Below are 12,169 nucleotides of genomic sequence, written 5' to 3'. Positions count from 1 at the left end.
CAACAAGCCAAACAGATCCAGCGCCTTTCCAAGCAAGAGAAGGGCGTTTGCGTGTGTGGGCTGTCGCCTAGGCGATCACCTGCGGCAAAGCTTTGCTTTCTTTTCTAGGCTTCGAAACGACGCCTTCACACCGGGACCCAGAATCCTGCTATATGCACCCAAGTTGCATTGAGCCGTATAGAGCGACGATGATATGGCGGGAATGGGACTTGTCAAATTCGTCAGGAGATGGTGCCGTCGACATGAAGGTACGCGGGCTCGAATGATCGACGGAGGCGGAAGACGCTGTGGAGGCCACTCGGGCAAGACGACGCCGAAAGTGATCGCAGTGATCTTATCAAAGATCGCGGGGCGATTTAGTGGTGCTTGTATAGATGGTGCTCTCGTATTTGGGCGCGCGAACGAAGCCAACGTTGCGCGAATTGCGTGGTGGAGAACGGAGAGCTGCGATTTTCCCATTTCGGACACAGCCTCGGCGATAATTCTAGGCCTTTGACAGCCCAAGCTCCACACAGCAACGGGGAACAGGAACTCAGCAACTGATGAGCATCTTGAGCAAATCATACAATGTGCATGCAGACGGAGCCTTTGGATATGCGTACGTCTGTGAAAGGTCGGGCGGCGTGTAGAGCAAACGCTTGGCATTGAAAGAGTACCCTGCCAGGGCGTAAAAGCACAACGATGCCATGTTCGATAATTAGCATGCGATGACAGCAAAAGAGATCTGTCATAGGTGCAAGGGCTCCAGTCACCGGACGAGCGAAGGACGTCATTCCTACATAGTAGAACAAGTGCGACTTCAGCAATCTCCCTAGGTCTAAACGACATAGGGGACTATTCAGGCCTTTCACTGTCGTACAAGGCCCCCCCATAGACCAGATCATCCCAAATAGTTCGCCGCACAAACAAAATTCGTTCAGCTCTTCTTCTCAACATGTACAAAGGCAGTTTCAGGTTAATGGATCAATATTCTTGGCCTTTTGAGATGTCACTGGAGTCCGCCTGCTACTATGGACGAGATGTCTCTCACAATGGGAGAATGATACGTACGGCTAGCGGCACACAGGCACCCATGTTGCCTCCAAGATCACGGCTGGCGGCCCCAGTTGCCGAGAAGCCTATAGTCTTTCGCAGAGGCGTGTTTCAGCCGACCAGATTCGAGGACATGTGAATAGCAGTTTAGCCAATATTGCTACTAGCGTCCTGCATCTCAGTGGCTTCCGCAGCGTTGCGATTGTGCTATTAGAGCTACATTGGCGCCTGGAGCCTGGAGACAGTAAGCGATCAAGAGCACAACTAGACTTTTAGCAGTATGTCTATCTGCATTGTATAAGTGTGTGGAAGTTGTGGAGTTATTCGCGAAAACCAAAATGACTTCAAATGACTAAGCAGAGCACGTTATTACCACGACACGTTTTCGCACTTCCCACCAAGCTTGCACAGCAGCAGTTCGCTCAACACGGCCTAACGACTTTATTCCATATACCAAGACTGTTTGCATATACTATCTGAGCGCCAATGACCACCAAAGGGCGACATACACACATCGAATAAGGAAGTTGTGATTTGGCAATATTGGGGGCTGCTATGCCGAAACCATGCCACGGCCCGCTCTCACCCCCAGCCCTGCTGGTGATCAGGACCAACAAGCACAACGTGGGGTGCACTGTACGGTGAAGCAAGTCTCTAGAGGGCGCGTGCTACGTGGCGATGCAGGTGCAAACTCCCATCACAGGCATCATATAAGGACGCCAACACCGAGATACACGGCTGCGATCAACTTGTTTCTCAAGACCGAAAAATGCCATGCTGTTGTGGTCTACTTTGCGCAAACTATCGCGCCGTTGAGCAGGGATCTATTCACGCCTCCTTCCGTTGCCCCATCAGGTCCGCCATGACCCGTGGTTGTTAAATTGTCCGTCCGAGCCAATCGTCCATGCTCCAAGCCAAACAACGTTCCATGGTCTTTCTGGAGGCTGCATGCTGCATGCCATAGTCAAGATGATGGCGACGCTACGATCGAATCGATGTCCCCAAACATACCCGGGAGCACAGTGAGATGGAAGAGGAAGTTGGGGCCTAGTTTCGTAACTAGAGGAACGGCTGCGGGTGTCGAGCTGATCCCTGTGAGACACAAGATTTGGGCGCTGACTAGAAGCGATTGGCTCACATGGCCTCTTGCGCAATCGTCGTCGACGCCCGACTGGAGGCTTTGGGATGGGGCAAGGCGCCGCCAGATCTCTGCTATGGCCTCGTAGTCGATCCTGCGACAGGCTGATTGAGGCAGATAGCGGCGGAAGAGGGTTGGAGGGTGCGGAATGTGGTGGAGACCTGCCCGTCGCCCAAACTTCGTGCCATTCGCCAACCGCGTTTCTCGAAGCTGCGCTAATCATGTACGACATACCGAGCTTCTCTCCCATGTAATTTCTCTTGCGTCCGCTGTCTCCTAATTCTGACCAGCCTCGAGCTCTGGTTCCTTTGACAACAATTCTTGCCTGCTGGCATGATTACGACCAGAGCCGCCCGCAGGTTTCTTTGACGTTGATGCTCTTCTTCTATCGCTCGTTACTCTTTCGTTTCAGTACTCTCGTTTGTAAACTGTTCCTAGTCCTAGACGCAGCTCTCAACCGCGCGCGAGGGGGTGTGTTGCTCTTCGCGCGCGCGCTTTCTCCACTTACTTTACGGCCTGGTGATTGTTTGATGCTTGATTTGTCCGGTTGCATCCAACTAGGGTTCGGCGTGAATACTTCTTATCGCCCTCTGCCCGCGGGTATCTTGTCGATAGAGTCACGACATGGAACCTGCTCGCGAGCCACCATGGGCAGAGCACGAAAAGGTACGTACCAACTTTCGAGTTGGCGTGGGTGTTGACTAAAACTAACCAATTTCCCACACCAGGTATATCTACTTGCCGAGATATTGAAGGCGGCTCCAATTCCTTCTCATGTTCTCTTTGGTCTTATACGCGACGCCAACATCCAGCCTAGATGGAACGACACGGCGTTGCCTCCTGGTATGTTGACCCTGCCTTTGCGCTTTCGCGATTTCGTTGTGCAAGAGTTGTTTACTGACGCGTTATACGCACTCTAGGTCGCTCCATTCGCTCAAGTCAGATGGCCTTCGATAACATAGCAACCATGTATTCAGGACCTGACTACAGACGTCCTCAGTTACCTGTTCCTATCATGTACCCGGCCTCCGATGTCACTAAGAAACGACCACACCAGCAAGAGATAGCCACGCCAATTGGCCGCTTACTTCAACCCCGTCCACCGCATCCATATCCCGGAGAATACATGACTGCTGGCCCTGCATATACGTCCTCAATGACCCCCACTGGTGAACCAGCAAATAAAAAGAAGCGAGGGAGACCAACAAAGGCAGAAGCACAGCAGAGAGCCCAGGAGGCAGCAGCACGAGGCGAGGTGTATCCGCCACCGCGGCGGGGAAGAGTATCACTCACAGCCCCTTCAGAGTCGTCACCTCCAGGCTCCGAGTCACGACCGCACGAACGAACCCCTCCGCAACCTATACCTGCGCAACTAGGCCCTGCAATGACGCCACAACAACAAATAGGGAGGGAACAAGGGTCAGAGTCCTCATCAGGAAAGAGAAGACGTACAAGGCCTCAGCCACTAGAATTGGACAAGCACCGAGCAACAAGCGAAATGGAGTCCCCTCTTGCCTTTGGGTCGGGTGATCCCAGCCGTAGCCAAGGATACTCATCATTCACACCCATCTCCGCCCCTCTCCCGTCCTCGACAGAATCTAGGGATAAAGATGTACGTATGGAAGGAGTCGAAGAGACTCAGCCACGAACTACTACACCTCACTCGTTTAAAGACACGGTCGGCATATGAAAGCGTTTCTTACGTCATAAAAAGCAACATACGGCGGTAATACTGTTTTGAAAGCGTTCCGTCACGACTCTACTTACGCACTCACGATGACCGTTATAGCCATGATACCAAGGAGGTATGCTCTGCAGTTTTTACGCTCGTTGCATTCATTCATGAGCACCAATCATGCGCACGCATTATTTATCATTTTCATGTTACTGTCACTGTTGCTACCACGGGAAGACCTGTTTCCCAGATATACTCTCATTTCATGTCTCGATTTTAACATGATTTCTTTGCCAAAATTTGTTCTGTTCTTCTTCCGCCTGCAAGTCGACGACGCTTCCACGAAAGTTGAGATATGACGAGCAATTACCTAATGTCTTACTATTGTTATCTTAACGACATCAAGAACCCTGTACCTGTTTGGCAATGAGGCGCTTGTGCCAGCCAGCTTCTTCCCTGCAACGTGTACTATAGATGGATTTTCAGAATCCTTCCATTACGGCCTCTGTACAAAAGCACCTATTAGCCACAGTATCAATAGTAGACCTGGCCACGGCCTATGAGCTCGCAGACTTTCCATCATTTTGAGCGCAGCTTTTTCGTGCCATGTCGCACATTGCTCCTGCACGTCAATGTATGCCGCCCTGGTGTCCACTCAAACCGCGAGGACGGCCCTCTCACGACGTCAGGTTTCTGCAGCCTGACGAGCAAGGCAGAGCGGGATTTGGTTGAGGAGCCGAATGCGGGCGCGAGAGGCGACGTCAAGAGCGGAGCGCGACACAAACAACGGGGTCTTGTTTCACCTATGAATATCCCTACAGGCATCGGTACTACTATCGCTCGCTCGTACCTCACCGCACACATGACCGCAGACGCAGGGGTATATCGCTACCTGGAGAAAGCTCACGACAAATCTGCAAGTAAGCGCCCTCCCTCACAATACACATACTTTGCAACCATCAACCGTGACCAAGAGTCGTAACCATACTTGACGTTTGTTTCGGAAAGGGGCTCGGAATGAACGTCTTCCATAATACGTTCAATTGACCGAGCCGCGCCGCCAGGAGACAATGACTCGAGTTGCAGATTCTGGTTGATGATGCGGCTGGCGCAGCTGCTGCAGCACGAAAGGGGAGAGTGTACATGACGCCAATGCATGCATGTACGCATCGACCACACCCCCCAACACCGAATTCGATGGAGCGAGATAGGATCCTGCCCAACCAACTTAGCCGCAAATCAGCACAGGCTAAACACACAGTCTGTCGACCTTTTGTCGCAACTCGCCTTTTTGCTGATTCTCGGCGTGTATGCGAAGCGGGTGATGGTGTCGAGGTAAGCCGCCAAAGGATCTTGCTAAATCTCACGTTCCCACCAAAGGTTTTAGCTAGGTAAACGACCTGAAACCCGGACGTTGGAGCGATCATAGCGGTGCGGGATAAAGACAGGGGAGCTTGCAATATGGCCCGAATAAAAAGCGCCGTTGTTGTCACCTTTGTTATTGCCAATAATTGCTCTGATCTGGGCAGGTAAGGGAGTTAGTTCCGTGAGTACGAGGGGAACAGCGTCTGTAGAGACGCAGGGGCCAACAGTTCTCTCCGTCGATCCGAAGTGCGTGAGTGGACGGACAGGTTGGATTTTAACGGTGGTTTAGGCACAATATTGTTGTCCTGCGGCCTTGAGCGGGTTGTTATACCCATGGGTTCTGAAACCAATTTTGGGGATCTATAGCTTGTGCCTGAAAATCATAACAGACCAGCTAAGAGCCCAGATCTCATGCTATGTACTCTCGATTCTTAGTTGCTTTATATTCGCTTGCTCGCATGCTGCTCCAGTCTCCAATCTGGCTTCACAGTCACAGATGTGAGACTCAGTGTCATCGGCTTCATGCTATTCTTGGAGCACCAAATGTGACACACGGGAGGTGCCCTTAAGCTCCACTACCCGCGCAAATACAATCGCCTAAATGGGATTCTGCATGCGGGAAAGGGAGCCGCAGAGCTTCCGAATGCAGAGTGGTAGTTGCTTGGTATGCGGCAATTCAAAACAGGCATTTTGCGGAACGGGAGGGAAAAATGGGTAGAAGAACAACGGGGGGAACTGCATTAGAACCATAGATTCTATACTAATATGCTTACTTGACCAAGTGATCAAAGCAGTGTATGACGGGTACCAAAAATTGTCATTGCGTAATACTTGACATATAAGGACTATGATGCCAGCTAACGACTTCTATATGCCCTCCAAGAGAGTCTTAACGCTTGAGATGAAATGTTTGCTGAAAGATACAATAAAAAGGGGACACAAGGTGTGTCGTGAGGCAAAAAGCAAACTAAGGATAAGATGCTATACAGGGAAATAAAAAATAGATATGAGGCGTTTCATGTCATGTCGAAGGTCTTCTACATGGAGAGATCCTAGCTAGCTGTCTCGGAAATATCTTGACAGTCGTCGCACGTCCAACGATGTTGTTTGGGGTTGAGCTCTCTGACAGGCGACTTTGCATACTTTTCTATGCATTCTGGATGGAAATACCGACGGATGCAGTCCTGGTCTCTATTAGCTTTTCTCTTGCACGCTGCGACAAATACTTACGATACCATCACAGACGATAACGGCCGACGCACGAGAAATCAACGCGTCCGTTCCACAAAGACATAGATCGTAAGGAGGCTCTGCATCTGCATCTCCACCTTGCAGCGTAGTTTCTGGGTCTGGATGATTATGTAATGATGCTCCTCTCATTTGCACGTCGCCATCTGAATCGGTCGTAATTTGTGTGAGATGGCCATTGCCTATGGCTTTAGCTTTAGCCTTTTTATCGTTCTGCGACTTGCGAGTCCTATTAGCAACACTGTTGCTTGCTGGTATGAGCCGTGTTTGCGTATGTTGGACATCCAACCCAGCGAAGCGCTGTGAGATTTCATATGCCTCTCGTTCAGCCGGCTTCTGACCTTCGACAAACTCCAAAGACGCCGCATGTACCTCCTTTGAGATAATGTCGTCTTCTAAGAGCTCATCTAACTTTGTTTGGAATTCCTGAAAAACTTGCTCCTGCCATAGCCAAGCCCCGTTCCCTCGTGCGAAGCGAACTATGGCGTCTCCAGCATGGATGTCGGCATGGATAGACTCATCTTGCATAAACCTGTCAAACACGTTCAAAAAACGTCTCGCTGTATCTGAAAGGAGGTTATTCTTGCGATCTTCTGCTCTTTTTCGTAAAGCAATCCACTCTGTGTCGACCTCATCATCGCTTTCACTAATTGATTCTCCTTCCTTAAGCGGCCGTTTGCTACGGGATCGGAAATACGTGACTCCTGGAGGAGCTCTAGGAACAGAGTATGTCTTCTTTTCTCTTGCTGGTCGCTCTTGAACACATTCTGGTAGCTTTCGCGCCGTTCGGGTGTTTGTGGGCAGATTCACGGCCGTTTTCGATCCTGGATGCCTCGTTGATCGCTCTAGCCTAGCCTCTCGTTGGTAATCATCATTTCCTTCAGACAAATACTGTCGTCTGTCAAATGGCCGTGGTGGAGGCATGACACGAACATCGAAAGGCTCATCTGCGCGGTCACTTGCACGCTGACCTGTCCTGTTCTCTGAAACTTCGCATTCAAACCGCCAATGCTCAACACCGTTCTCGTCCACTCGTTCCTGCACAGCTCGGTGTCTAAAGTTATTGTGCAACCCATCCATGTGCATACGAAGAGCGTCTATGCTTTTATGTGGCCGCCTATGGCATCCTTCCGCTTCGTATGGACAACCCAAGTCTGAGCGATGAATTTTCTTATTCGCATAGACGAACGTGAGTTCATGTCTTGCTGTCTCTGTGCTCGCAGGAGGCGTTGGATAAAAATTCGGCTGTGCCCCTATCCGTATCTGCTCATTGTGTGTAGACAGAATCGACCTCCCTCGTGTGCTTGTCCAGTACATAGAAACCTCTATACCAAATTTAAGCTGCTGCCTGCGGTCCTTGAGCGGCAAGATGGTTGTCCCATCCGGGCACTCTAGGATATCCTTGAACAGAGTTGCCAGACGTGTGTGTGCATTTTTGGCTGCATTCTCGACGCCCATAAACCTGTAGAGGTCCTCGGCCTCACTTTGATAGATAAAATTGATGCTGAGCATCATTTTGTACGCCTCATCGAGCTTGAGCGTCTTGGGGTCACCTGAGATTGAGAGGGTTTCAGGTTTGATAGTAAGCCGATCGGTCTCAATCAACACGTTCTTCTTGTGATCGCTATCCGCTATGCACTTTACAGCTGCTTGCTGAGGAGGCGGACTTTTGCATGGGAGATCTGATGACTTGGGGAAAATTGAGACCTGGACGGTGCTTTTGATGGCAAACAGCGGTCGCATCTTCCTCATAGATGAACTACTGTCGGTACCGTTCCTGTTTGCTTGTAGTGACTTGATTCCATGTATTTCTAAGACAAACAATCCCCTCGACTTATCTTGTTCAACCATTTCGTCTAGGGCGTCCCATGCCGGTGGGCACCACTCAGACCGAGCGTTGTGATTGGGTCCAGGGAAATTCTCTGTGCTCCCGTTTTCCAAGAGGTGCTGGTTAACTCGTAGGGCGCGGGTCAGATTCCTGCCTAGGAAGGTTGGGGCGCGCTTGAGTGATAGATATTCATACAATAGAATATTTCCTGAATATCTATCTTGTCGCCCGGTCATACTCTGCGCCTTGGATGTATTAGTTAACAAAGCTAAGTGTAGAAGCGACAGAGAACTTACATTTGATTGCTCAGCGCGATTATAACCAGTGCATAGCAGCACAGAGGTGGCGACACGCAATGGAAAAGTGAGTCGAGCAAATCAGGTGACAGGTGAATGGCGCTTGCTCATCTCCCAAAGATTCGAAACTTTCGTAAACTCGAAATCAGGGGACAGAGATTGAAGGAAGCTTGAAGTAATTTTGTATGTAGGCTTGTTTGATCAACGCGACGGTGAGAGGGACGCGACAAGTAGAAGCCCGAAAACGTGATGAAATCAATTATGGACCCATAGAACAAGGTCGCGATTAGGAAAATGGCAGAGGCGTGTTCTGCTGTTGTGTAGATAGAGTCCCCTGTTCTTTATTTCGTCGTGAATGAGAGGTCAATGGCGGTGTGAGAGTGCACATGTGAAATAACAAACAGCCTGAGCCCTAGCAACCTTCTCAAAGTCGCAAGCAGTCTTTCGCTTCAACCATGCCTCTGTTTGCCAAGCGAGATCGCAGTAAACACAAAAGTTCAGACGTACTCGCTAGAGATTCATCACGTGATCACATAACTGCGCCAAGACGGGGGCTAAGGGCACGGGCCAGTGCATCATCAATCGCTCGCCTCGGAAGTCCGCATGCATCGACCATTCACTTTCATTACAGCAACCCATCGCCTGGAGCGTATCCGTAGCTGTTGCTCGAAACTACCCTATGCTCTTCCGCGACAAAGTCCAAGGGCTTGAAAGCCTCCGCCTGTAGTCGATCCGCCCGGTTACCTCTGTCAATTGTCCCGGACGGTTCACTCGACTGGCCGTTGCATCACCATGGCTGTTACTCTGAAGCGCAAACGTGGCGCTGTGTCGTATAAAGAACCAAGCAGTGAAGAAGACCTCTCTGACAGTTCTGATCAAGAGCGAACAGTCAGAAGGAAGAAGCGCAGAACACCCTCCCGACGGTCTACTAGGCACCAACAAGTCGATGACGAAGACGATGACGAAGACGAAGATGAAGATTCGAGCCAGTATGCCTTTCGAGAACCCCTCTCCGTTCGCATTCCACAAAGAGTTTCACGAAACTCGCGCAGTCGCGGCAGTCGCGGACGGCAAAGGATATCATACAAGGACCTTAGTTCTGGTGAGGAAGAAGAGGACCCAGATGCGGACTTCGAGTTAGAGGAAGTCCAGGCACCACGAACGAAGCCACCAACCGTGGCAGTCAGGTCGCCTCGTCATCCAAAGATCTCAAGCTCGAAAGGAGGGCCGCGGCGCAAGTTGGTTTTGGGTGCCCCTCTGAAGCCAAACAGCGCCATACAGGCAGAATGGAAAGCGGCAGAGATTCCCACTGACGGACACAAACAGGTATGTTGTAGAAAGCAATGATTTTGCAAGGAGTTCTAGAGCAAGCTATATGTATTTGCATACGAAGCGCTCTAGGAAGTTTGATCTCATCTTCTGCTGGCTTGTCGTCTCCTTATGTGCAAAGATGCTGACTGTGTCTCTCTTTCGTCTAGGCATGGGCATCTCTACCATACCACGTGCTCCTTCAGATCTTTGTGTACGCTGCACATCCGCTTCATGATGAGAACATGAAACCTACATCTTCAATACCATGGCTTGTGCAAGTAGCTAGGATGTGCTCAACATTCACAAAGCCGGCCCTGACAGCTCTCTACCGCAACCCACCGATCTTCGCAACCAGGTTGACACGAAAAGATTTGGTACATCATCTCATCATGCCTCCCTCTAACGAACATGAGGATTACCGAGTCATGGTAAAGCGACTGGAGTTGGATGCGACGCAAATGTCTGCACTGACAGATGCTGCGCATAGCGTTGCTGATCTAGCAGCTCTCGTCAAGTCGTTGACGACGCTTCGTGAAATCGATATCTTCGACCCCATCGATAGACCACCCTTCCGTGGGAGGCTCAGGCGGTTACGCCGGTGGGTCTACCCCAACGAGCTCTTCGAAGCTTTACGACAAACCCAACTGCGTCTCAGGAGCTGGCGATGGAATAGTACCTTCTGCGACCAGGGCCCTCTTTGGCTGAAAACGATCCATGGTGGAACGGCCTTCCAAAGCCTTCGCGAGTTGACGTTTACCAAGTTCCATCCTGAGCCCTCGCATGAAGATCGTGAAGACCGCGAAGACCTCCAAGGTCAGCCGACAACAGAAGAGCTGCTAGCATCCGCTATAGCTGTTCTACCTAATCTGCGAACTCTGTCGTTCGAGTCTTGTGGTGTTGTCAGCTGGCGTATGCTTCCGCTTCTGCCAGACAACCTCACTAGTCTTACTATTATCAACTGTGGTGAGCTGCTCTCTGATGCTCTACAAGCGTTTTTGGCCACGCACGGCGCCCAACTCGAGGAACTGGTTCTTAATCACAATCAATCTCTTGATCTGTCCTTTCTCGTCGATCTGAAGCGCTCCTGTCCTAAGTTGGAGGTCTTACGGATGGACACGACCTACTATAGTTCTCTTGCGATGTCTTCTGACAATGAACCGTTGTACGACACCCTCCTAGGCGAAAGCGAGATACCTAGCTGGCCTTCCACTCTTCGAGTGATCGACATGGAATATCTGCGCAACTGGAACTCGAAGTCCGCGACCAACTTTTTCAGCTCCCTGATCGAAGCCGCCGAGGAACTACCATGGTTACAAGAGATCACTATCATGGCAATGGTGGACACTGATTGGCGGCAACGGGCGGCATTCAGGATGAAATGGAGCGCCAGGTTCAAGAAGGTCTTTGCAAGGAGATGGGTTGCTCCAAGTCCCCACCTCGCGTCACTCAGGGCTTTCAGGGAGTGGAAAGAGCAGAGCAAAGTCGAAGAGAAGAATGATTCATTCATTGAGGGCTTGTCGGAACAAAAGGCAGATGAGACAGAGAATGCAAGGATTGCGGATACGAGCGATAGTGACGTCCCACTGCTCCCTTCGCGCGAGCAGAAAGGGGATGATAGGTGGGGATCAAAGCGCCTTCGCTCCCGGTCGAAGGCCACTGGGAGCTACGACGAAGCATCGGAAAACGAGGTGGAGTCTGAGGGTGGCGAGGCGACGTCGGATGGAGATGAAGATTTCTTCGTGCAAGGTCGCTGTCATACAGTCATCTTCCGAATTGACAACTTTCGTCCCCGCGAGGAGATATACAATGAAGCCGACTTTCTGGATGCAGAGCCCAGCGGCGACGAGGAATGGAACGGAAACGAAGACAATGACGACGAGGGCGGTTATGCCTGGTAATGAGATGGAGAGGTTTGGGTGATTCGGTATACGAAGCATTATTATGATGTTTGGTTTTCTAAACTCGGCGTACGGGCATCATGCATTGGTGTTTGAAGACGGGCAGGACCTAGCAGCGGTTAGGCGTTAGGGTGGGTCCTTGTACAGCTATCCAGGTATCAGTATTGGGTTTGCGTCAGGCACGATGTTGGGCCGCGACTATCTTGGCGCAGAAGTTGGGGTACGGGTGAATGCGACCAAAAGCATCGGGTCTCGGAATATAAGCCTACCTCTCCATAACCCGCTAGTAGTATTTCTATTTAGAAATCCATTCTGCAGGCTGTCGTCCTACTGTGGTAGCGTGAGGGCGAGAGGGAAATATGTATGTATGAAAGGCAG

General features: G+C 50.7%; 4 protein-coding genes across 4 annotated transcripts; 2 read left to right on the top strand and 2 right to left on the bottom strand.

The window, feature by feature from the left end:
• Window positions 1-1,819: 1,819 nt before the first annotated feature.
• Window positions 1,820-2,505, bottom strand: K460DRAFT_354811 (uncharacterized protein; the record flags this gene model as incomplete). Its single annotated transcript, XM_040931822.1, has 4 exons — window positions 1,820-1,983; window positions 2,044-2,124; window positions 2,171-2,274; window positions 2,405-2,505. 4 exons carry the CDS (start codon window positions 2,503-2,505, stop codon window positions 1,820-1,822), a joined length of 450 nt encoding a protein of 149 aa, XP_040787512.1.
• Window positions 2,506-2,794: 289 nt separating this feature from the next.
• Window positions 2,795-3,860, top strand: K460DRAFT_376498 (uncharacterized protein; the record flags this gene model as incomplete). The annotated part of the gene is made up of 3 exons (XM_040934884.1): window positions 2,795-2,836; window positions 2,899-3,013; window positions 3,091-3,860. The coding sequence occupies 3 exons, from the start codon at window positions 2,795-2,797 to the stop codon at window positions 3,858-3,860; spliced, it is 927 nt and encodes a 308-aa protein (XP_040787511.1).
• Window positions 3,861-6,262: 2,402 nt separating this feature from the next.
• Window positions 6,263-8,309, bottom strand: K460DRAFT_376497 (uncharacterized protein; the record flags this gene model as incomplete). Its single annotated transcript, XM_040934883.1, has 2 exons — window positions 6,263-6,394; window positions 6,441-8,309. 2 exons carry the CDS (start codon window positions 8,307-8,309, stop codon window positions 6,263-6,265), a joined length of 2,001 nt encoding a protein of 666 aa, XP_040787510.1.
• Window positions 8,310-9,374: 1,065 nt separating this feature from the next.
• On the top strand, window positions 9,375-11,791 carry K460DRAFT_376496 (uncharacterized protein; the record flags this gene model as incomplete). Its single annotated transcript, XM_040934882.1, has 2 exons — window positions 9,375-9,908; window positions 10,061-11,791. 2 exons carry the CDS (start codon window positions 9,375-9,377, stop codon window positions 11,789-11,791), a joined length of 2,265 nt encoding a protein of 754 aa, XP_040787509.1.
• Between the last annotated feature and the right edge of the window lie 378 nt (window positions 11,792-12,169).

The sequence above is a fragment of the Cucurbitaria berberidis genome, assembly GCF_010015615.1.
Source record: "Cucurbitaria berberidis CBS 394.84 unplaced genomic scaffold K460scaffold_3, whole genome shotgun sequence".
NCBI lineage: Eukaryota > Fungi > Ascomycota > Dothideomycetes > Pleosporales > Cucurbitariaceae > Cucurbitaria > Cucurbitaria berberidis.
Note: the sequence above shows the minus strand (reverse complement) of the source record. Positions and strands in the feature narration are given on the sequence as shown.